The sequence below is a fragment of the Camelina sativa genome, chromosome 7 (genome assembly GCF_000633955.1).
Source record: "Camelina sativa cultivar DH55 chromosome 7, Cs, whole genome shotgun sequence".
Lineage (NCBI taxonomy): Eukaryota > Viridiplantae > Streptophyta > Magnoliopsida > Brassicales > Brassicaceae > Camelina > Camelina sativa.
Genome location: NC_025691.1, coordinates 29,883,622 through 29,907,017, shown reverse-complemented (window position 1 = coordinate 29,907,017; position 23,396 = coordinate 29,883,622). Strand labels below are relative to the sequence as shown.

The 23,396-nt window shown below is 37.8% G+C and overlaps 6 protein-coding genes and 1 long non-coding RNA gene across 33 annotated transcripts; 3 read left to right on the top strand and 4 right to left on the bottom strand.

Annotated features, from left to right (window-relative positions):
- LOC104703347 (probable WRKY transcription factor 40) lies at positions 1,899 to 3,666 on the top strand. Of its 2 annotated transcripts, none has more exons than XM_010419354.2 (4): positions 1,899 to 2,155; positions 2,517 to 2,858; positions 2,945 to 3,061; positions 3,166 to 3,666. In XM_010419354.2, exons 1-4 carry the CDS (start codon positions 2,066 to 2,068, stop codon positions 3,526 to 3,528), a joined length of 912 nt encoding a protein of 303 aa, XP_010417656.1. In that variant the 5' UTR covers positions 1,899 to 2,065; the 3' UTR covers positions 3,529 to 3,666. The 2 variants fall into 2 exon arrangements, with proteins under 2 accessions (XP_010417656.1, XP_019083557.1); XM_019228012.1 differs by having other exon boundaries at positions 2,514 to 2,858.
- LOC104703348 (DNA-3-methyladenine glycosylase 1-like) lies at positions 3,581 to 6,244 on the bottom strand. Of its 3 annotated transcripts, none has more exons than XM_010419355.2 (5): positions 4,998 to 6,234; positions 4,530 to 4,587; positions 4,362 to 4,445; positions 4,131 to 4,272; positions 3,581 to 4,028 (listed from the first exon to the last, which is right to left on the bottom strand). In XM_010419355.2, exons 1-5 carry the CDS (start codon positions 5,461 to 5,463, stop codon positions 3,759 to 3,761), a joined length of 1,020 nt encoding a protein of 339 aa, XP_010417657.1. In that variant the 5' UTR covers positions 5,464 to 6,234; the 3' UTR covers positions 3,581 to 3,758. The 3 variants fall into 3 exon arrangements, with proteins under 3 accessions (XP_010417657.1, XP_019083556.1, XP_019083555.1); XM_019228011.1 differs by having other exon boundaries at positions 4,362 to 4,587; positions 4,998 to 5,561; positions 5,680 to 5,849; XM_019228010.1 differs by having other exon boundaries at positions 4,362 to 4,587; positions 4,998 to 6,244.
- On the bottom strand, positions 6,684 to 7,809 carry LOC104703346 (phosphatidyl-N-methylethanolamine N-methyltransferase). Its single transcript, XM_010419353.1, has 2 exons — positions 7,488 to 7,809; positions 6,684 to 7,137 (listed from the first exon to the last, which is right to left on the bottom strand). Exons 1-2 carry the CDS (start codon positions 7,730 to 7,732, stop codon positions 6,885 to 6,887), a joined length of 498 nt encoding a protein of 165 aa, XP_010417655.1. The 5' UTR covers positions 7,733 to 7,809; the 3' UTR covers positions 6,684 to 6,884.
- On the top strand, positions 8,335 to 9,413 carry LOC104703344 (probable N-acetyltransferase HLS1). Its single transcript, XM_010419352.2, has one exon. It carries the CDS (start codon positions 8,650 to 8,652, stop codon positions 9,292 to 9,294), a length of 645 nt encoding a protein of 214 aa, XP_010417654.1. The 5' UTR covers positions 8,335 to 8,649; the 3' UTR covers positions 9,295 to 9,413.
- On the bottom strand, positions 9,420 to 17,109 carry LOC104703345. 24 transcript variants are annotated; one of them, XR_002032880.1, is made up of 32 exons: positions 16,721 to 17,109; positions 15,855 to 15,923; positions 15,533 to 15,729; positions 15,359 to 15,430; positions 15,199 to 15,267; positions 15,053 to 15,115; positions 14,903 to 14,939; positions 14,634 to 14,706; positions 14,472 to 14,549; positions 14,306 to 14,388; positions 14,048 to 14,210; positions 13,853 to 13,948; positions 13,457 to 13,763; positions 13,240 to 13,355; positions 13,096 to 13,138; positions 12,703 to 12,846; positions 12,575 to 12,613; positions 12,410 to 12,469; positions 12,266 to 12,284; positions 11,937 to 12,169; positions 11,692 to 11,729; positions 11,434 to 11,511; positions 11,149 to 11,216; positions 11,019 to 11,070; positions 10,896 to 10,934; positions 10,726 to 10,795; positions 10,477 to 10,636; positions 10,313 to 10,390; positions 10,197 to 10,231; positions 10,013 to 10,118; positions 9,750 to 9,927; positions 9,420 to 9,624 (listed from the first exon to the last, which is right to left on the bottom strand). It is a non-coding gene; the product is annotated as an uncharacterized LOC104703345 (long non-coding RNA). The 24 variants fall into 24 exon arrangements; XR_002032860.1 differs by having other exon boundaries at positions 11,019 to 11,216; positions 13,457 to 13,598; positions 13,663 to 13,763; XR_002032861.1 differs by having other exon boundaries at positions 11,019 to 11,216; positions 13,457 to 13,580; positions 13,663 to 13,763.
- Positions 18,261 to 20,706, top strand: LOC104703343 (putative receptor-like protein kinase At1g80870). The gene has a single exon (XM_010419351.2). The coding sequence runs from the start codon at positions 18,407 to 18,409 to the stop codon at positions 20,513 to 20,515; it is 2,109 nt and encodes a 702-aa protein (XP_010417653.1). The 5' UTR covers positions 18,261 to 18,406; the 3' UTR covers positions 20,516 to 20,706.
- LOC104703342 (pentatricopeptide repeat-containing protein At1g80880, mitochondrial-like) lies at positions 20,883 to 23,245 on the bottom strand. The gene is made up of 3 exons (XM_010419350.2): positions 22,614 to 23,245; positions 21,323 to 22,528; positions 20,883 to 21,217 (listed from the first exon to the last, which is right to left on the bottom strand). Exons 1-2 carry the CDS (start codon positions 23,204 to 23,206, stop codon positions 21,496 to 21,498), a joined length of 1,626 nt encoding a protein of 541 aa, XP_010417652.1. The 5' UTR covers positions 23,207 to 23,245; the 3' UTR covers positions 20,883 to 21,217; positions 21,323 to 21,495.

Here is a 23,396-nt window from a genome sequence, read left to right as displayed (position 1 = left end):
TAATGAATGGTTTCGACAATGTAAGTTTTATACGCAGCTAGTACGATTCTCCATAAATACAATTCAATCAGAAAGAATGGAGATCAAGATAAGACGAACATACTGATCAAGCTCTACGAAGGAAAAAGAAGAAGAGTACGGTGATTATGATGATGAGATTTTAATCAAATTCTATTATTCACAATTTCTGCACTAGACAATGTATATATACATGAAAACATAGCTGGTACAATCCCGGTTTGTGTTAAACTAACTTCTATAATAATATATGTCAGATATTATATAGGCTCGATGGTAAAATGAGATGTGAAAAGAATAAATGATACATAATGTAATATGCATGAGAAAGTCCAAAATGATTGGCACATGAAGATTCCATATCTAGGTCAGTCAAGGTACGATTTCAGATAATGGATTGAGGGTATATGCGTTTTTCTGTTATCTCCAAACCTAATAATCTGTATAACATTTTGACATTCTCTTTAACGGTTTAATTGCAAAATAAGTGGAAAGAAGAAGTAGGAAACTGAGATTTGATAAATTTCGTCAGCCAAAATTGTCAAGTAGATTATGTAATCCCGAGCAGGCTTGACTTTAAAGAAAATATGAATACGTATGCTGCTGATCCAAAACCAAATAATTAAATTGATTTAGTAAAAAGTAATCGTAGTAACAAATTATCATCCAATATTATAGTGTGATGATTTATATGCTACAAGCCTACAACCTTTTCCGAATTTTTTTTTATAAGTTATTAGGGATCACAAACATGGATCAACTTAACTATGATAACAAATGGTATAAATCTAGCTAGTAAAATGCTTCAGTTTAGTATAATTGTAATTGTTTGCCCAAAAAAAAAAGTATAAGTGTAATTAAACATAATGTTTTTAAAAATGTGTAATTAAACATAGGATCTCATCAAATAGTATTTCTTCCTCAATATTTTATATTATTGTTTTTGTAATTGGTGTTATTAAAATAAAGCCAAATTAACGAGGGAAGAATGGAATTAAGATTTGATAAAGTTCCTCACCACAGGACTGTCAATTTGTCTAGTGGTTTTTGAAAAGCCGTGTGGGCCTGACTTTGACCGAAACAAGGAGGCACACGTATACTTACTTAATAATTTGGAAATACTCATCTTATTACTTTAACTGAAGAATCTCTCGTTACGTTAGAAGAACATTATAAACCACGTTCCGCACACTCTATTATACTAGTATTAGTCTATATTACCTACTAGTTGTCATTTTCTTTGAAACGTGCACTAAACCATGCATTAAACTTTCTAATTAAGCACGCATTTTACTACATTTCATTATTATTATACATATAACCACCAATCATTTTATTTTATCCCACATGTCGTTTGTAGTCCTTACTTTATGCATTAAGTTGTCTAAAAAGCGTTAATCTAAGTTTAGGCCGGCTATATACTGTAAAGAAAGGAAATTCATATAATAATAACTAACATATTAAAGCAAACGTGGAAAAGAGTCATGTTATTATTATATTTAGTAGACAACCACAACCTGATCACAAACCAAATGTTTTGTTTCATAAAGAAGAATGTCAACCTACTACTATCTAAAATAAAAATCAAGAAAAAGAGTTGCATCACATATGTATATATCGAGTAAACAAAAAAAAGAAGTAATTGGTTAACTATAAGAGATTGGACCAAATACGTGTGTGCATAAGGTGGACCCTAGAGAGACGAGTTGAGAGTCATTGTAATGAGTCATTACTAATGACTAAAAGTAAAAGGACAAAAAAATGATAAGACCATTAGTTTATTGCATGAAAATGAAAAGCACATGCTCCTCTCCTTTCTCTCTTTCCACCTTGTTTCCTCTCTGAACACTCCATTATATATAGAATCAAAATCTTTCATTCTTCCACAATCCCATAAGAGAAAGAAAAAAAAAAGAGAAGAAGAATCCAAGATCGACTCTAACTACTCTAATCTTTCTTCCTCGACTTACGGAACTCTCTCACATATATATCCACAAGAACCAGATCGAAGTTTCATCCTAGCTACTTCCTACATAACATAATATACATGGATCAGTACTCATCATCATCTTTGGTCGATACTTCTTTAGATCTCACTATCGGCGTTACTCGTATGCGAGTTGAAGAAGATCCACCGGTATGCTTCTATATATCGTATTCTTCATTAATAAGACATCCATGGACATTTTTAGTATATATATATATATATATATATATATATATATTTATACTTTTTTTGGTTGGTTTCGAAAATTTAATATACCAACTCAAATATCTAAAAAAATCCACTTGTATATCTATTTTCATACACACGTTTGTTTGAGATATAATTGGTATATAAATGCATAATTTTAGCAATTTGTTTTTTTTGTTAATAATTCATGTGGTGGGTTCTTGAAATTTAATTGGAACGGTATATCATAAATTATATGAACTTATCATCGTATGTCTAAAATTTGGTTACTACCGTCATGCAATTATATAACAAATGATAGCAGACAAGTGCTTTGGTGGAAGAATTAAACCGAGTGAGTGCTGAGAACAAGAAGCTCTCGGAGATGCTAACTTTGATGTGTGACAACTACAACGTCTTGAGGAAGCAACTCGTGGAATATGAAAACAAGAGCAACATGACGGAGAGAGACCAAACCAGTCCTCCCAAGAAACGCAAATCTCCGACCAGAGATGACGCATTCAGTTCGGCGGTTATCGGTGGAGCGTCGGAAAGTAGCTCAACGGATCAAGATGAGTATCTGTGTAAAAAGCAGAGAGAAGAGACTGTTGTAAAGGAGAAAGTCTCAAGGGTCTATTACAAGACCGAAGCTTCTGACACTACCCTTGTAAGCTTACATGAAAACTTGGTATCTCTCTCTATCTTTAGAAACTTTTAACTTATATGGTTTATTGATATTATTGTTTCTTGTAGGTTGTGAAAGATGGGTATCAATGGAGGAAATATGGACAGAAGGTGACTAGAGACAATCCATCTCCAAGAGCTTACTTCAAGTGTGCTTGTGCTCCAATCTGTTCAGTCAAAAAGAAGGTACTGATAAAGAAAGAGACTAAAATTATGAATGGGAATATGTAACACGTACAAATTGGTAGACTTTGTAATCTGATTCTGATTCTATGTTTGTTTCTCTTCAGGTTCAGAGAAGCGTGGAGGATCAATCAGTGTTGGTTGCGACTTATGAGGGTGAACATAACCATCCAATGCCATCGCAGATAGATTCCAACAATAACTTAAACCGCTACATCTCTGTTGGTGGTTCTCCTACAGAACCTGCTGCCGCCAACAGAAGTAGTAGCTTGACTGCGGCGGTGACTACAGTAGATCTGATTGAATCCAAGAAAGTGACAAGCCCAACATCAAGAATCGATTTTCCAGAAGTTCAGAAACTTTTGGTAGAGCAAATGGCTTCTTCCTTGACAAAAGATCCTAACTTTACAGCAGCTTTAGCCGCAGCTGTTACCGGAAGATTGTATCAACAGAATCAAACCAAGAAATAGTTTAGTTTCAAACTCCGTTGGTGTTAATAGATTGAAAAATTTTCATGAGAAAGAGAGAGAGTAGATTATAATCCATTGATACTGAAAATGTAACATGTAATCCTTTTCATACAATCTCCAATACATTCGGCTTAGAAACTCCTCCTAGCTTGACAACAAAAACATCTGTACAAATGCAAACACAGCATTCTAAGCAGTACATTGTTAAACTATGCTCTCTTGGATTTTCTTTAATTACCAGTCTCGTCCTTTGTTATGCAATCATGGTGTCTGAAGCAGCAAGTGAGATGGTCGTTTGTGAGACCAGCTGTTTGCATGAACGAGTAAATAACCGTTGGACTGACACTGCGAAAGCCTCTGCGAACAAGGTCTTTGCTTATCAGTTCGGCTTTGGAAGTCTTCACAGGGACTTGGCGTGGGTACCGGAATTGGCTCTGAGTAGGTTTCTGGTTAACGAAGTTCCAAATGTACTTGTCAAATGATCCAAATTCAACTATTATCTGGATTTGAGAAGAAAAAAAAAAACAATAACAGTAAGAGAAAGAGGTAATTTTGTTAAGAAACACAGAAACAATGATCAGGCTTATAAAATGATAAAATACCTTGCGAACTTGGTTTGCGTTCTCGAGGATAGACCGTAGCTTTTGCTCTGATAGTAACGTGGTGGTAGAAATGTCAGGGGATGTTATATTTTTATTAGTTAGTTCAGATATCGCAACTGGATCAAAGTCCATGAAAACTTCCCTGTTTATATATAGCAAAAGCATTTTGAGAATCGACCTCATAAGTAGTCTGAAGATATAACACCACAATAGCTTTGGTTTCTCGGTTACCTGAATAATTGTCTTTTGGAAAGTATGTCTTTCCAAGAGAGTTCAGCAAGAGCACCAGACAGGCTTAATAACTCGAAAAGTTTCCTGCAAACAATTTTAACGAAAATCACAAAGAGCATCTCCCAAAACAGTAAAACTATGTCGGTATAGAGAGAAACCATCACATACTTATCATCATGGACAGGAACTCCCCATTCTTCATCATGGAAAGCAATGTAACATTGGTCTTTTACAAGAAACAAAAACAAAAACAAATTTACCCGGTCAGTCGTACCAAAGGAAAAGACTCAAGCCAAGACAAAGCTAAAAGCTTAAAGACTTAGCCTATCCCATCAACAAAATAAACTGATCTCTACAAATCTCTGTGGTTGTTGTTCAATAGAGATATGATCTACCTAATCACAAAGCATACTCAAAGTTCTGTGCCCTACGTTCAAAAACTAACTCCCAAAGAAAGAGAACACAAATCATTTCAACTCTACTTAAAACTCAGAATCGAGACTGACTCTTCAATTGCTTAAAGACAATCATCAATTGAAGATGTTGGCTACATACAGTAACTGATACGCGGAGAATCGTATTCCAGAAAGATATTGAATTGATGAATCAGGAGGAGAGATTGAAAAGGATGGTTACCAGATTTGGGAGTGATCCAAGCGCATCTTTTACGACCATCAGAGAAGCAATCACCACAAGGCTTCTCATCTCTCTCCTCAGTAAGATTCCTTCTCAGTGAAGAAGAAGAGACAGACCCATTTCGGCGGCGCAAAGCCCTCTTCCCGCTAGAAGTAGAAGCCATGCTCAACGGCGACGACTCGCAAGAAGACGACGCGTCAGAAGAATACGAAGCGGACATCGAGATACCATTCCGTCTCAGAATTGAAGGGCTTAGTAGAGGCGAGCATTGCGGCGTCTTCTTCGTCGGACTTGGAGACGACGACGCTGTAAAGGTTGGGTTTTTTTTAGTTTTGTCAGCCACTTGCTTCTTCACCGGCTTTGACAACGGTTTCTGCTGGGGCTTGTTACCGGCGGGACCAAGAACTGATCGGAATTCTCCTCGGTCGGATGAATCCACAGAACGAACTCGCGGTGGAGCTGACATTGACCTAAAAGTCTCCGATTGCCCTTTTTCAACCACCAGAATGGTTTAAACGCTGGATCACAAAAACCCAAAAGAAGTGCAATTCCCTAAATAAAAATCTGAAACCAGTTCCAAGAGATTGATTACTACACCAATTTCGATAAAAACTAGAAATAAAGGAGGAGGAGGAGCTGCTGCTGCATTTAAGCAAAACTAAACTTAAATGAAGTCTTTCACCTAAAAAAGTTTTCCCCCAATTCTTCTAGCGAAATCAAGACAGAGCCCCAACTTGTTTATCTCACTACTACTACTAGAGGATCACGGGAATGAGTAAGTTTTTACTACTACATTGATAAGAAAGTGAAAGGGAGACAAACACACAAAAGATTTAGTTTTTTTTTTTTTTTTTTTTTGNAGCAAAGATAAAGGGGATGACTTTTCCGATCGAGAACGAAAGGAATCGAATTGAAGGAGGAGGAGAAGGTAAGAGGAGTACGACGGAAGAGAAGTTGTCATTAACCAATCACTCTTTCACACGTCATCGTTTGGTTTCTCCGCTTTATTAGGTTACCCTGTTTGCCCGACCCGAAAACATACGGGTCGAATCTTCTGTTGTTGTTAGGCTGCACCTAATTTAGTCTAGTCTAGTAATAATGTAAGTGTGTTTCAACTTTCAATTTCAATAGATCGCGGATCCAAACAATGGGTCTTAAAATAAAGTCTACTCTTTCAAAAACCCGATGAAGCCAAAAATAAAATAAAATAGGTTTGAGATCTATAAACTAAAAAAGAAAAAAAAAAGAGTTGGTTGCTTATAATGATCATTGATTAGTATAGAGACAGATTAGGAATTGTTTTTGTCTTGTATCAATCCACCATGCCAAAGACAAATAAAAAAGGCCGTCGAAAGAATAAACAAAAACTTCTTCTTTCGTTCGTTCGTACTCGAGTGTCTCCCGACATTTCGTATCTTTTTTATATATACATACTAATATATTTCTTCTAGTTTTTGAATTATTCCCTGTATTTTGTATTTATTTCAGATGCTTCCTACACATCGAAATTATAACGAAATTGCTCCTTCAAGTTCTGTTAATCATATAAATGTTGCCTTCAGTTTTTGTTTATTACATATGTGTATCCACTGTCGCATATGCAAAAGAGACGAATTGTGTGTAATTTGTTGCCTCACAGATGGATGGTAAACTGACAGATTATTATCAACATTAGAGGCTGGCTCCTAATTTAAAAGGGAAGGTTATCATTGCTTATCTCATAGTTGCGCTTGGTTCAACAATTCTATAGATTACCAAAAACAGGGAGAAAAGGAAGGAAGAGTGTAAAATCAGTTTGCTTACAAAACAGAGAAGACAGACTCATAAAAAAGAAATCAAACTAGACCTGAGTTTGGGAGTTGAGCTTCTTTTCTAACTAGTGGATTATTATGGTGAGACGGATTTGGCGCGAGCATTTGGATCCTCCTTTGATTCCAGAAACATCATGAAAACGTAACCGAGAGACCAGAGGAGAATGTATTGGAATGGAACCCAAGAGAGGCATGCCACTAGAGACATGACACTCCCAACATACTGCGGGTCTCTAATAACACCAAATGGGAACTCTGTCACCCAAGGTATGCTCTTCCCGAATCGAACACCGTAATATGTTCCAGCTTCACCTAACAGTTGATATACCCTGCAAAAGATTGTGATCTTTTTTAAGTTAACAAAACTTGACAAGAAGGAGAGCTCAGTAACAGACCATACAACAAAGTGCCCTAATATATCAAACATCAACTTCGCCTAGCTGTCAAAGATGTGACCTTTTAAGTATAACTTTACAAGCCTAAACCAGATTCGATGGTTGAAAGTTGAAAAAAGACAAAACTTTAACAACAAGTAAAGATTAGACCGCGGAGAAGTGAGGCATTACACAATGGGGAATCAAGCTAACTAATGGGGTTGGGGTTGACTAAAAGATTCCTAATTTCATCGATCTAACGCATTCGATTTCTACTAAGCAAAGAGAGTAATTGAAGATTGTACCTGAAGTTGAGAAACTGGCCAAAGGCCATTAGGGGCCAGAAGTAGAGCGGAGGCGGCCAGGAGAGAGAAGCAACGGAGAAGAGAGAGAGGAGTTGGGCAGCTTTGAGGACGTGAGATACACGCGCCATCATCGTCGATGGGTCTCTTCCTCGGCCGCAGAGATTGACCCATGACTGAGGATTCGTCCATAGCCACCAGTAGAACGGAAATGGCAACAGAACTCCGATCCCGGCCACTATCCCCATTTCTTCGCCGTACGTTTGTTTCGTTTCCGACAAAATCTGAGTCTCGTTGCTTGAACTTGAAAACAACTCATCATATTGGGTGGGTCTCTTAATAGGCCTCACTATCTGTTTTGGCCCAATTCATTGTCACAGTGTGAGGCCTATTTAGAGACTGTGAAACAGTGAAAGTTTCTTGGTAAAATAGTAATATTCTTGTGGACATTCTTTAGGCATAGCATAAAATAATGAATAAGATTGTTAATCTAATAATAAAAGTTTGGTTAAATAAATAAATATTGAGAGTTAATCAGAAGAAGTTCCACGTTTTTAACTAACTTCTGAACAAAAGCTTTCCCTATTCTTCTTATTGCGGAATTCCTCTTATTGCATATTAAAAGTTGGTTAGAAAAAAACAAAAAACACTGCGGTGGTTAAATATAAGATGTGAACAAAAGACTTTATCAGACTTGGAAATATAGTGAAGGTTTATCTTGGCCAGAAGAGGCGTGTGATATGGTAGAAAATCTATAGACATATTCATTTACTATATCGTATATAATAATATGAGAATATATGTTTTGCTTTTACAAAATTCGAATTCAATACCATTTTTAAAATAAAATTTAAAGAAAAAGTAGACGATTTATTCCAAGATTCAGTTAATTAGGTGTTGCAAAAATAAGAAATTTCCCTTTGTTGACACTTGTATCAACCCCAATTCATCCTTCCTTTCACATAATTTATATTCTCAAAATTAAACTAATCCCCCTTCCTACAAATCAGATTTATTAAGTTTTCTTTGAAGTATGAATGATCATAGCACTAATCCATAGCTAACTTTTGAATATGATTTGTTGAGCAGGAACTTAGGCATAGGAACGAAATTGGTGCGAGCACTTGAAGAATGGTTCAAGCAACAAGGCGCAACCTACGCGTACATGGCGACTGATTATACCAACGAGCCTTCCATTAACTTGTTCACCAAGAAATGTTCCTATGTCAAATTCCGTACACCGACATTGCTGGTCCAGCCGGTTCACGCCCATACCAAACCGATCGGTTCAGATATCACAATCCTTCGATTAACTCCCGAAACCGCCGAATCAATCTACACTCGAATCTTCAAAGACTCAGAATTCTTCCCTCGTGACATCGATGCAATTTTAACCAGCCGTAACAGCTTAGGAACGTTTATAGCCGTGCCAAATGAAAAACACGGTACCAAATCAAACCGCGAAGCTAATTTTGCGATATTAAGCGTTTGGAGCACCAAAGATGTATTCAGGCTGCAACTGAAAGGCGTCTCTCGGTTAACTCACGCGGTTTGCTCCGGTTTGAGATTTCTCGATTCTTGTATGCCATGGATGAAATTACCTTCGTTCCCTAACGTGTTCGACAAGTTTTGGGTTTATTTCATGTATGTCATGCACATGGAAGGCAAAGACGGTCCACGGCCCATGAAAAGTTTATGCTATTTTGTCCACAACATTGGGAGATACGACGGAGGATGTGGAGCTCTAGCGGCAGAGCTTAGCCCATCAGACGCGGTGGCTTTGGCCGTACCTCATTGGAAACGGCTTTAATGGGCCCAAGATCTCTGGTGTCTCAAGAAACTCTCCGGTGAACCTGAACCGTCCGATTGGACTAACTCGACATCTTCTTCTTCTTCTTCCTCCGTGATTTTTGTTGATCCTCGTGATATCTAATCAATGCTCCAAAAATATTTAACTTTATTGTACATAAAGATGATTATAAAAAAAAAAAAGAAAAAAACATTTATGTGACCCTTCTTTACATGTTTAAGACTGCTCTGAAGTTTTAGGTATAAGAGAATAATAGTGTAAGTACTTATCTGAATTCCTCTGTATCAAGGAGGCAGCTATGATCGGATCATAAATCCGCTTCCAAAACACCTGCAAGACGAAGAAACTTACTTAGGGAACAAAACAAAAGAAATTCTGAGACGCTTTAGGAAGAAGACTAACAGAAGGGAGAGAGGGACACATGAAACTCAACTGATATCATCAATTATACTAACCTGACAGTCGGCTTAGACCCATCATTGTTGCAGTTTTCATACTTCAAGTAATCAATTCCCTGAAATTTGATCCCAAGTATTGTTACTCACTGTCTGCAAACGTATTGGCATCATGCTCCTCATGGCCTAAAGAACCTGGCATGGTTTTGCTGCAAGTGTATACATGCAAGTAAAATACCTATAAGGACAAAAATGTGTATGCATGTTAGCACCAGGAAAAGTGTAAAATTCATTCCTCGAACCACTGAAGTTCTGCAGTTTACCTGGCATCTGAGTAAATCCCGAGCCTAAACTGCCCTTGCTGTGAATATAAACCGCAAGCGCTATAATACCAGAAGGGAAAGTTGACTTCTTTCGCACCAGACTTCCCTGGAAAACACATTTGACGAAGATAACATCCAGCAAAACTGCAGAACAAGTAAGGAATCACAAACAAGTGTTTAATACCATGTTGTCACGAGCAATTTCAGCCCAGCAATCATCTGAGGAACAAAATCGAGATTTCAGTAGTGTGAAGAACAGTATAAACTCATAAATCAAATAAAACTGTTATATCATATTACCATGGCGTCATCAAACTTAAGCAGAGTAATAACCAAAAGATGCTCCACAATGGCATAAAGATGGTATTTTGTAGAAACCTGAAGAAACAAAATGATAACATGTTAGGATGTTAAGACATGGAAATCTCAAGATCATTTTATGGAACCAAAACGTGGTCACTTACTTGGGAATCTTGGTTACTGCTCAATGCTCATCTAAGGGGAGCAAGTCCAACTCCAAAGGGAACTCGACACATGTTTGGGTATCTTCTTTATAGTATGTAACAACATTAGAAAAGAGAAAAACGTACTCAGTTGTTGTTCGAAGTAGCTCATAAACCATGTCTGACAAAAGAGCACATACTGATTATTAAAAAAATCACAAACAAATGAGAATGAAATGAACATATGAAGAAAGGTTACTGGCGAGTTACCTGTTACTGCTGTATGAGGTTTATCCTCCATTCAGTATTTTCCAATAACCATGTTGGCTCCATAAGCAATCTGCAAATTGAAAACATCATCAGAATACTTAAAAAACCATAATTCACAAGACATATCTTAAGATAAAGTTTCAATCAAAGATCTGAAGTATGCTCTGCACCTCAAAACAAATAATTGGTTGCCAAAATCAGACTGATACCTGCAAAGACAAAACAAATCACAGTTATGTTACAAAAAAATGAGAATGAAATGAAAAGATGAATAATGGTTACTGTTGAGTTACCTGTGAGACATTTGGCAAGTTGTGTAGCTATAAGTGGACTTGCCAACACAAGCTGTTCCGCAAACAGGTATGACAAGAGGCACTTGAGAAAAGATGATCGAACAAGACAAAAACATATGAAGCGAATTACTTTGTCATCATGTTGTAATGATTAATGTACTGAGTCTTCCCCAATAACCACGTCGGTCCATAAGCAAGCTGCAGACTGAAATCATCATTAGAATACTAAAAAAAACATAATTCACAAGACATATCTTAAGATAAAATTTCAATCAAAAATCTGAAGTATGCTCTGCACCTTAAAACAAATGATTGGTTGCCAAAATCAGACAAAAAAGATCCATCAAATAAAACCATCACCAGCCGATCAGTGATGGAATGACTACGAGAGTGTCAAAAAGAAGAGAGAACGTACCTTTGGGAAGACTTGGTCTAAGAACTTCAAGGCAAAACTAGAATTCCAAACAGCAGAACCACGAACAATGATGTCAGCCTGTGGATATGCAATCAAAACACACACATAAAGGTACAAAATTTATGAAGATAATGAATTCACAAAGAAAGAGAGTTTGAGTTTAATATTATGCAGCATATTTTAAAACATGTGCAAAGAGATTCTAATCATCCACCAACAGACAAGCTTAAGGGCTAATTTTTACATAAATCAACTTACCATAGGATCTGGTGATCGCGCGCAATAATGTGGTGACACTAGGACAACATGAACAAAACAACACCATTATCAATTCCACTTCGTATCATGTCCATACAACAATAAAATTCCCAGTTAAGCAAATTGCAAATTGTTTTTAAATTCAATATGAAGAGAAACACTGATCATTATGAAATCTCAAAGCTACACAAGGAACAAATAATAACACAAAATCAGACATAAGTGAAGGATGATACGAAATAAACCTGGAGTGGAGGTGTTCTTCTTCTTCTTCTTGGACGTTCGCTCATGGAATGGTGTCATTCATGGAAATTAGTTGTACATGGTCTCTACCTTGCTTGAATGATGATGATCTCCTTTATCTAATTCACAAAATAATTAAACCTTAAAATTGTAATTCAAACCAATGATGATGTAAACATCCGCCAAAGGATGTACACATCACAGGATATTCTCGCAATCGTTCTTCAGAGGCCTCCTGTGGGATATGAAACAAAAGAACCGTGAGAACAGATGAATAGCCCTAGAAAAGAGAAAATAACGAAAGCCAAGATAAAGAGGAGAACTCACGAACCAGCTGTTTTCCTAGTAAACTGATAAAAAGGAAGAAGTTGTCAAGTATCAGTTAAGATATATTACTTGTACAGACGCACAGATGCAATAGTTAAGGGAGTAAAGTAAAATACACAAAGAAGGACAAGAGAACAAACAAACAAACCTTGGATAGTGGACGAAATCTCCTTCAAGATAGGGGCCATTGCTTGGCTGGCTCTTGAACCTGCACGAGAGAGAGAACAAAATCATCAGGTGAAAGTCAATGAAGAAGAGAGATAACAAACCATGACCGAGTAATTGGACCATAGATAGATACTCTAGAACAAACCGTGGCTTTGAGTTCGAAGCTCCAAGAATTCTAATTCTCCTACAGAAACATATTAAAACAAAAATCTCAGTCGCATTAATTATGATCTAAATTGTAACAAAAACCCGACAGTGTAACGTAACGCTCACCTGTTAAGGTAGATGGTGGCAGATAAAAATAAGGGAGTAAATGTAAAAATTACACAAAGAAGCACAAGAGAACACAACAAACAAATCTTGGATCGTGGCAGAATCTCCTTCAAGATAGGGGACATTGCTTGGCTGGCTCAGAACCTGAGAGAGAGAACAAATTGAAAAACGTGAGAAGCCAGAATCTGTCGTTTTGTAAGGTAAAAGTAATTATAGCCAAAGGGCATGATGCAAAATATGATAAGATCAAACTATAGACACATAATAATACTCAAAACCTAAATTGCAAATTATATCTCGTCATGATCACAATTACCAAATTATTTAATCAGATGCTATATAGTTACACAAGATGGTGGCAGATAAAAATAAGGGAGTAAATTTAAAAATTACCTGCATTGTCTCCATAAAATCTACAGGAGGCAAACATCTCGACCTGCATTTCAGTATTTAAACTCCTCAGATCCGATACAATAATGCTGGAAGTTTGTATATAAAGTTAAAAGATATATATAGTAAGAGCAAAACACAACTTACCTTCTCTTTTGATAGACTGTGGGAACAGCAGTAGAAGCACTCACCTCCAAAACCCGACAAAGTGGACCACCATTAAGCAACCTTTTCATGCAAGCTAGGCCATTCAAAGTCCCATCCTGTATTGCATCAAAACAGAGAATGCGTAAGATCCACGAGAGTTGATTTCTTTGTCATCTATAAAAAGAGATGAATGCATCTAAGAGCTATATTTTTTTACCTCCGCACCAGCAGCGAGCACAGATCCGTTCGGATTGAACGCAAGAGACAACTGTTTTCCTCCAACATCTTTTTAACTCTTTAAATATATTCATCTGACTCTTATTATCCTCTCGTGGGCTCTCCTGGCAAATGCATAAGATCTGCTGCACAACACTTAAGTAGGTCAAGCAATGACTCAGATAAGAAGAAGAAAAAAAACGTTACCACTTGCAGGTTGTCCCGTGAGAGTGAGAGTTGCTGTCATGTGGACAGAGCAAGGTCCTCCGATCCACACTTGCAAAACGACACTGGCTTGCACCATATCTCTAATTCATCAAAGGTTCAGAGAGTTAGAAGACAACAGAGTTATATAAAATATAATGAAATAATCTAACATGTGGTGAATGTTACTTACACAGATGGTGAAGCAGGAGGATTACGAAGAACACGAACTTGTTGAGGTATGTTATGAGACTTTCCAATTTTCTTCAAAACCATCTCGGATCTGCTTCTGCACAATTTAAGAATTTAGAAGAAACGTCAGATAGATAGAAAGAGAGCTCCTACCTAGTCTTAGCTAAGAAGTTAAATATCACAAAAATTTGTATACCTTGGTCGGAGTTGAAGATGAGATTAGTTGTGGAGAGAAACGCCAATGGTCACAACAACAATAAGGTCCAAGAGATTACCTGAAGATGTAGCGCAGAGAAGACAAAAATGATTATCAAAGTTCAAGACCATCACCAACCGATCAACGCATCCTCCTCCACAATCTAAAATATATATAACAGAGCGAAGAAAAGTTAAAAATCGCATGAACATAATATATAAAAAAAGGCCTTGAACGATTCAAATTAAGAAACCAAACCCCTAGAAGAAAAATCAACATGAATTAGAGTGACAACGATCAGTCAAATCCATCACCGATCAATCGTAGCATTCTCCACAAATCTAAACCAACAAAACAAAAACGGCAAGTTGTAATTAGAAAAAAACCACCGAACCAGAGATGGGTTTAAATTAGAAGAAGGAACCTGTGAGAACGTGCCTGAAGACATAGCAGCATGGAGAAGATTACGCCATGATCAGATCATAATTGGGTTCCAAAACACCTGCAAAAACAAAGAAAGAAACGTATGGAACAGAACAAAAAACGAAAGTAAAAGATGTATTAAGAGGAAGAAACAAAAACCCACCGCAAGACGTAGGCACATAGAAGAAGCGTTTCCATCAAAGCCTGTCAAAGAGGCTTCAGGTTCTTGATGCTGCCTGGGATATAACAAAGGGAGACTGTCAAACAGGCCACAGGGAGTAACGACAGATCAAAGGAATCCTTCAAGATATAATGAGACATGACAGCAAGAAGAACATCATCTGGAAAACACAAGAAACAGAGGAGCAATAACTAGCCAAAATTAAATGAAACAACCGATAAGGCCAAAAAGGTGTATAGATGTAAGGTAACCTGAAAGTTGAACTCAGAAACCTTGGTTCCTCGTGATCTGCATCAAAGAGAGAAAGAAGGGTTTTTGCTTATATAGAAAGAAATTAAGAAAAAGAGGTTAAGAGGAAGAACACTACCTGACTACAAGAGTGTCAAAAGAAGAGAGTGTACCTTTGGGAGACTTGGTCTAAGGCACAAACTTTATCATATCAGTCCCCCAGGTGCCTCCACGATCTGCATCAAAGAGAGATATAGATTTATTAACAAGACATTGAATAGAAATAATAGTTAAAAAGGGACAAATTTTAAGAACAAACTCGTGTAGGGAATAATATGTGGATCATCGATCTCTCATCTGAATGTCATGTACACAGCAAGAACGTCATCTGGGAATAAACACAAGAAACAGAGGAGCAACAATTAGCCAATATTAAATTAAAGAAAAAAAACATATAGGCAAAAAAGGAAGAACACTACCTGAAGATGTAGCGCAGAGAAGACAACAATCCATGAAAACCATCACCCACCGAGCAACGCATCCTCCACAATCTACAATAACAGATGCAAGAGTTAAAAAAAAAATCAGATGAAACATAATAATAAGATCAAAAGTATAGACTTCGAGAAAAGATGATCGAACAAGACAAAAACCTGTCGCATGTCCGTGTTACTTTGTCATCAAGTTAAACATGATAAGACAGAAGGGCGAGCCGTGGCATACACATCTTAATCGCGTACATAGGAATTAAGAATTTATGAAAATTAAAGCCATAGTAATGCGTGAAAATTCAGAATCTGGGGTCGGGAGCGATGATGATCGGATCATAAATTCGATATCAAAACAGTACCTGCAAAAGACGAAGAAGAAACTTACTTAGTTAGTAAGGGAAGGCCAAATAAAAAAGATATGAGAAGCGTTAAAAAGAATTATAACAAAGCGAAGAAGAGGTTAAAAATCGCAAGGCATGTGTACAATTGAGAGAGACCACCAAACCCTAGGGTAAAAGCGACGATCGGATCATAAATTCGTTACCAAAAAAACCTGCAAAAGACGAAGAAACAAAAAATATCAGAGAAGCGTTAAGAAGAAGGAACAATAACAGAGTAAAGAGACATAAAAATCTGAAGCAATGCAATTGAGATTTAAGACCTGAGAGAGAGACCAAACCGAACCCTAGATAGAAGAGTGAAGCATTATTTATAGATCAATGACGGTGCAGATTAAATCATTCCTAAGTCAAACATCTTTCACTCGATTATTTCCTTTTTTCCCTTTTTAACGTTTCTATTTCCTATTTCTATTTTTCAGTCTATTTACTTATGACGGTCACGATTTCATCATCTGAATTTTTCAACGCTCCAGATTAAATAGTTCCTTAGTCAAACAATCTTCGACTCCTTTATTCCCTTTTTCCTATTTTATTTATGTTTCGATATCCTCTTTCTTATTTTCCTTTTTTAACCCTAAATTTTATAGTATTAATGATTCATGAAGCAAAATACTAGTAACACTACGAGAAGAAGCCCAAGTACAACATTCAAAAAGACAGCCCAAACAACTACGAAACCCAAGAAAATAATAAGCTCTAGAATAATGATAAGTTTGTGGGACACGCGTAAACCCCACAATCTCTACACCGCTGCTTTTAAGACTCAAAAAGTCCGGTGAATCGGACAACGTTACCCCTGAACAGAACCACCGATCAAACCTACGTCCTGTTTTCTCACCAAACAATCATCAATCTTAAAAGTCAAATATTGAATCATTCATCCTTGAACAAAAAAAAAAGCAGCGTAGACAATTCTAATCAGCACATGAACTGAGCTTTTTAACCAAACCTTAGGTAAGGCTGAGAAGGTGGGTTCGTCGCCAAATCAGTCATCAGAGAAGGTCAAGTCCGCGAGGAGTAGTCGCCTTCGATCGCTGTATCTCCTCCCACCGCGGGATCGGGATCTTCGTCGTTTTCGGACTTCACGTTCGCTGACCCGGAGGAGCCGCCGCAGAAGTATCCGTCGTACGAGATCGATTGGGATTAGATTCTAGCTTAGAGGGGCAAAATAGGAATTTCAGCCTCTTTCAATGGAGTTTTTGTGAAATTTGCATGACTGGCCCTTTTATTAGAAAGTAATTAATTATGGTTTAGGACTTAAAAATTTCGTATTTGTTAATATTTTCGGTATTATTATGGTTGTTGTTATAAGAAGAAAAACAAAAGTAACTCGGTCGAATTTACGAAGAGCACTATCAATCGTGTCTCCTTCACCAATTTCGAAAAAGAAAAAAAAAATTTATGATTATAATGGTTCAAATAGAACTTCTGTAACTCTCTGTAAGGGCAATTCACGACAAAAAAGACAGTGGTGAATGGGAGATTCTTTTTTACTCTGACTAATTCTCTCTTTATTATTTTTTTTTTTTGAACAACGAAGATTTTGAAAATCTGAGTGCACATGACATTTGTTGGTCCACAGAGACGCCCACTTACGACTTTAGCACATCATAAAGAATGGGACATCCCATAGAGTTATTTTTGTTTCCATACGAACTTGACATTTATATTTGTCGTAACAATACCAGAATCGTTTATGGATCTTTCTATACCATAATACTCGCAAGTTTTTGTCGACATCCCTTGAACCATACCAAAAAAAAATCCATTGCAATCTTTGAGATTCGTGTACGTTTTGCCAAACAGCTATAATGTCTTTTTCAACCGCAAGAGTGTGAATCAAAAGCAATGCTCTTCTTATGCTTAAGTATTAGTTTAATGTATGCAAACTGCAAAAAGGGGGCGGGTGGGATGTGTGCATATTAAAGATATGGGGCAAAAGTACAAAATCTATAATTTATGCATAACTCCCGAAGCAGTCAAAGCGGATCTTGAACACTTCGCCACTCAACTCGTTAACTAACTAAATTTCTTCTCTTTTCTTCTTGAATCTCGTTAACAAACTAACTAATACCTTCACTGAGCTGAGTTACCCTAATTATCCGAATATTCAATCCATATCTTAACTTAGCAAGTAAACGACGACTAGGACAAAATAAAAGAGAGTACAATTAACAAAAAAAGAAAAGAAAAGAAAGTCTAATCTTAACATTACTATGTGATCCACTACCAAAAGCAAAGTAACATCATCATTATAAACAACATTATCATTTCCTTTCTTGCTTTTTTAACTATAATTTTTTTTTTGTCCTTTTATATTTTTGTCAAATCCATTCTCCACTATAAAATAACCTCTTCTTTTTTCTCTATATGTAATTATTACGCAGTTTGAACCTCGATTTTCTCAGTATAATTTGTTTGAAATAAAAACGTGAAATAGTATAATTGTAATTCTCTAAAGTAAAAAACTATAAAGAAATAAATAAAAGCAAAACTCATGAAACAGCTTTTTTTCCTCTTAAGACATTCTCAACGACTATAGCTAGATATAGGTTCAGAGTTAAAACCTGATCAGAGAGAAAGATACTGAATGTTCCATAAACGATTCCATCTTTGAACAGAGAGGGAGAGAGACATGCCTTCAAGACCAAATCCAACCCGACCAAAGCTATTCATCAACAGAACAAAAACTCTCTTCTTGATTCTCACAATCTCATCCTCTCTTGTAATCTTCTTCGCAATCCTCTACTTCATCTACCACCTCTGGACATCTCTTCTCAACCGCTCTAGAACCATCCCTTTCGACGTTGCTGCGTCGCCACTAAAGCTCCAGCTCTTCTCTTACAAGGAGCTCAAGCTAGCGACAAACGATTTCGACGAATCCAATGTGATTGGTAAAGGCGGCTCTGGTACTGTGTTCAGAGGCATTACTAGAGACGGCAAGCTTTTCGCGGTTAAGAGACTCGACAGCCTCTCTCTTCAAACAGAGACCGAGTTTCAGAACGAGTTACAGATTCTTGGCGGGTTAAAGTCGTCTTTTTTAGTTACCCTTTTAGGATATTGCGTCGAGAAGAATCACAGGTTCTTGATTTACGAGTATATGCCAAACAAGAGCCTTCAAGAGCTTCTGTTCAACGAGGATGGAGACTCTTGCTTGAATTGGGAAATGAGATTTAGTATCATCCTCGATGTTGCGAAAGCTCTCGACTTTATGCATTTCGGATGTGACCCGCCAGTGATTCATGGAGACATCAAGCCTAGTAATGTTCTTCTTGATTCTGAGTTCAGGGCAAAGATTTCGGATTTTGGCTTGTCTAGGGTTAAAGTGGAAGGAGGTTACGGTGTTGATCTGTTCAGCCAAGATTTGGGGAAAAGTCAAGAACTGTCGGCAACGTTCGGAGGAGAGAGCACTCCTCAGACCGCTGTTGGCACTCCAACGCATCATGAGGTTGACTTTGCTCTTGCTCTACAAGCTTCTTCGTCTTCCAAGAACAGTAGAACGAGCCGTAACATTAAAGGAATGAATCTGAATCCGATGAGTTTAGCAATGGAAGGTGAGACAAAAGGAAAAGAGGTTTCAAACGATGGGGATGATTCTAAAGTGAACCATGTTGTGTTGTCATGTGAGGAGGATCATCATGAGTTTGATCAGAGCAAGGAGATGAATTTGAGTCCCAATTCGGTTCTTGATTTAGGGAAAGGATCTAAGCAATGGGGGAGAGATTGGTGGTGGAAGCAAGAAGGGAGTGGTGAACTCTGTAGTAAAGATTATGTTAGAGAATGGATAGGGAGTCAGATTGACACGGTGAATCCTGATTGGGATGATGAGAAGAAGATCATCAGTAGTACCCCTGAGCTGGGAGTTTCAACTAGGACGATCGATAAAGATGAGTCTGGTTTGCATGAGTCTAGGTTTGACACTCTACAAGAGAAGTTTGCGAAAGAAGAAATCAACGGAAAGACAAAGAAGAAATTGAAAAAGAAGAAGAAGCATAGGAATATGGAGGAATGGTGGAAAGAGGAAGAGCATCAAGATGAGAGAAACAACAAAAAGAAGATTAGAATTCTAAGAATTAAGTTCAAGAATCGTTTGAAAGTTCCACATTTTCGTTACTGTTTCCATCAAAAAGGTGAAAACAGCGTGGAGGACCGAGAAGGAGAAGCTGGGGGAGAGTTTAGCTTCAGAAAGGGATGGAGAAGGAAAAGCAATAGCAGCAGCAAGAAGAAGAAGAACAACAACAATAGATCAATGGGGAGTGAGATGTGGAGTGGGGATTTGTTCAGCCGTGAGCTAAGCAGCACGACGAGTATGAGAGGCACATTGTGTTACATAGCGCCAGAGTATGGAGGCGGTTGCTGTTACTTGATGGAGAAAGGTGATATCTACAGCTTTGGAGTACTGATTCTAGTGATAATCTCTGGTAGGAGGCCTTTACACGTCCTTGCATCTCCGATGAAACTTGAAAAGGCGAATTTGGTGAGCTGGTGTAGGCAATTAGCTCAGTCAGGGAATGTTCTTGAGCTGGTCGACGAGAAATTGAAGGATGGGTATAACAAGGAAGAAGCAGGATTGTGCATTAACTTGGCTTTGGCTTGTCTGCAGAAAGCACCTGAGTTACGGCCTGATATTAGTGAAGTTGTGAAAATCTTGAGAGGGGAAATGGACATTTCGTCGATTGCATTCGAGTTCTCTCCATCACCTCCGGCAAAATTTTATGGCAGTAGATCGAAACGGAGAGGTTAAAACAGGCCAATGCAGAGTAGTGGTTTGAGGTTTGATCTGATCTTTTTCATTTTCGAAATTGTTGGATGTAACTTTTAGAGTTTTAGCTTTTGAGAATTGTATTATGTTGTAATGTTTGTAAACTATATATGAACGAGATGCAGATTCCATCAAAACCCAGAAGAATAGATACTATTATAGTTCAACTTTAATTTCATCTTGAGAAGTCTCTCGATTTTATTCTTTTTGTGTTTACTTGGTATGCTCTCAATTATAACCAAGTTAGGTTTTAAAATACTAGTGACTAAGCAATCAATTTTCAGAAGCCTGCAACTAAAGTAAGCAAGTCATAATCAAGGGGCCCTTAGCTTTTTGAAATGGAGGAAAATGGTGGTTCCTTGAAAGGTGGCATGAAAACTGCAACACTCAAAAGAATTGAAGGCCATATCACACTCATCACTGGTTCATGTGTCATGACACAAGAATTATAAGAAAAAAAAGTCCAAGGACCAAAGAACATAGAAAAACGACAATGAGAGCTCTGAAGATCTTGCCTTTGAAACACACTGAACTCAGCCTTTGCCTCTTGCACGGTCTGGTTCATGCCATAACACATTGAACTTCTAACTTACTGTAACTGGAACATGCAGCGATGCATGGACGTGCAGCAATCAAGGATAACAAAAGTTTCTGACGTCTTTCATGTAATCCGGAGAGAGAATCCTGAATCAGCATGGTTGCAAATGATTATTAATGCAGATTATTTGATACTCTTTTTTAGGAATAAATCAGCATGGTTGCAAATCTGGTGAATGGAAGAAAGATTACCTGGAAAACTGCACGGCGGATGTAGTGAAAGCAGGCAAGCCAAATGAGACAGGTGGGCTGGGACCGGAGATTCTGGACTCGTGCAGATTGAGATTGCACATATCACAGTTCAGAAGAGTGGAGACCGTGAGGTCTAAAAACTGATACATGAGTGGTCGTTTGATCCACATTTTTCAAGTCTTACCCCTATCTGATTCTTTTTTGTATATTGATACCCGAGAACCAACTCTTCGAAGATCTATCCTCTTGCTTTTTCTGATCCCCTTCACCTTTTGCTCCTCCAGCAGTTTCTGGAGCTTAGGATTTCCTGGGAACCCCTTTGATTTCATCTCTGAATATATCTCTCTGGCCTTTTCAAGCCACCCACATGTCAAAAGCCCCTGTATTGTAGCCAAGTAAAGAGCAGGATTAGCCATTATCTCAAAACGATCCATTTCTGCCAAGATCTTCAAAGCATGTTCCGGTTGCTTTTCCTTGAACATATTTCCAAGAATGAGAAGAAAGGTCTCTTCTGTAGGACCTAAACCAGAAATCTTCATTTGGCCTAAAACCTCTAAGGTTTTATCGAAATCCACAGCCTCAAGGAATGCATGAAATGTATCGACTGTGAGACTTAGGTTCTCACTTATCATGGTTGCCAATACATTCCTGGCTACATCCAGCTTTCCAGCCTCACAAAGTGGGCGTATCATCGAGTTGTAGGTGACTGAATCTGGCTTTAAACCTTCCTCGTTCATCTTATCCAAAAGCTTCATAGCTTCGTCAAAACAATTCTCACGGGTCATCACATAAACCAAAGAATTGTAAACGTCAACCCCTGGAGCCAAACCCCGTTTCTTCATTTCATCGTAGAGCCTGAGAGAATCAAAAAGGTTCCCAACTTTAGAGAAGCAAGAGATCATGTGACTGTAAGAGTCACTGTTAGGCGTGACACAATAATTTCCCATCTCTCGCCAAACCCTCTTTGCTTCAGTCACATCAGTCCAAACGTTACACCAACCATTAAGAATGATGTTGAATCCCTCAACGTCCACAGGAAAGAGCTTTTTGCTTGCAAGCATGAACTCTTCAGCTTTTTCAATGTGCCCATGTCTACACAGGACATATAACAATCCTTGAAATGCTTCATCATCAGGAATGTGTTTAAACTTATCCATAATATCAAATGTCCTAATAGCTTGGCTAGTATCATTAGCAGCAGCATATCTACATATCAATACCAAGACAATCAATTCAATACCTAGTAGTACAAATCTTTCTATATAGCTCAACGAATTCAACAAAAGCTAACCTGTCCATCATGAGAAACATGGCCTTTCTAGTATCTCTTGAAACGTTAAACATATCACGGACCAAACACCAAGCAATGTTGAACTTTTGATGATTACCCAAAACCCAGATCATCAAATCACAAGCTTTCTGATCATCACAGCCGCGTTTCTCACCCCATTTGAATGCTAGAAAGGCAAGCCTCCATTCATCTCTTAACTCCCAGATTAAAGAGTAGAAAGATTCATGATTTAGATGAAACGACGAGTCCTCTAGAGAAGCCATGGCTTCCGCCTCTGACTCCAGCTCAGAGACCTGTCTGATTAAATCGATCAGACCCTTTTCTAACGGAGCCAAGGCTCGGTTGATCTCTAAGAAGTCGGAGATGATTTGGGTGGAGAAGAAGCGGTTGGAGGAGACAAAACGTGGTACGTTTTGCGTGAAGATTTGAGAATGCACAAGACCTGTTCGATGAAATGCTGAAGAGAAGGAATGATTTTGGAAAGATGAGCTCGAAGACGATGTCGACAGTGCACGTAGCAGAGATTGACATTTAACAATCCGCCATTGTTGCGTTCGCGTTAGTTGTTGAGCAATGGCAACAATCGCAGCCATAGCTCTCAATAGGGAGTGAGAAAGGTTTGATGGAATCTTTTTTCCAAAGCTGGTGACTCCGTTTTATTTATGGTGGGATGAAGAGATGAAACTATTAAGTTGATGGGGCTAATTACTAAATAAAAAGTAAATACGGGTCTAAAATAGTAATAAAAAGAAAGTTATATGAATGGGCCTTACTAAGGCCCAA

What these genes read in the sequence shown, in the direction of transcription:
- LOC104703343 (XM_010419351.2), top strand. Translation starts at nt 18,407, where the DNA reads ATGCCTTCAAGACCAAATCCAACCCGACCAAAGCTATTCATCAACAGA.
- LOC104703342 (XM_010419350.2), bottom strand. Translation starts at nt 23,206, where the DNA reads ATGGCTGCGATTGTTGCCATTGCTCAACAACTAACGCGAACGCAACAA. An exon ending in ATGTTTCTCATGATGGACAG is followed by an intron (nt 22,529 to 22,613) that starts GTTAGCTTTTGT and finishes ATTGATATGTAG; the next exon opens with ATATGCTGCTGCTAATGATA.
- LOC104703346 (XM_010419353.1), bottom strand. Translation starts at nt 7,732, where the DNA reads ATGGGGATAGTGGCCGGGATCGGAGTTCTGTTGCCATTTCCGTTCTAC. An exon ending in GGCCAGTTTCTCAACTTCAG is followed by an intron (nt 7,138 to 7,487) that starts GTACAATCTTCA and finishes AATCTTTTGCAG; the next exon opens with GGTATATCAACTGTTAGGTG.
- LOC104703347 (XM_019228012.1), top strand. Translation starts at nt 2,066, where the DNA reads ATGGATCAGTACTCATCATCATCTTTGGTCGATACTTCTTTAGATCTC. An exon ending in AAGCTTCTGACACTACCCTT is followed by an intron (nt 2,859 to 2,944) that starts GTAAGCTTACAT and finishes TGTTTCTTGTAG; the next exon opens with GTTGTGAAAGATGGGTATCA. An exon ending in TCTGTTCAGTCAAAAAGAAG is followed by an intron (nt 3,062 to 3,165) that starts GTACTGATAAAG and finishes GTTTCTCTTCAG; the next exon opens with GTTCAGAGAAGCGTGGAGGA.
- LOC104703344 (XM_010419352.2), top strand. Translation starts at nt 8,650, where the DNA reads ATGGCGACTGATTATACCAACGAGCCTTCCATTAACTTGTTCACCAAG.
- LOC104703348 (XM_019228010.1), bottom strand. Translation starts at nt 5,463, where the DNA reads ATGTCAGCTCCACCGCGAGTTCGTTCTGTGGATTCATCCGACCGAGGA. An exon ending in TCCAAAAGACAATTATTCAG is followed by an intron (nt 4,273 to 4,361) that starts GTAACCGAGAAA and finishes ATATATAAACAG; the next exon opens with GGAAGTTTTCATGGACTTTG. An exon ending in ACGCAAACCAAGTTCGCAAG is followed by an intron (nt 4,029 to 4,130) that starts GTATTTTATCAT and finishes TCTCAAATCCAG; the next exon opens with ATAATAGTTGAATTTGGATC.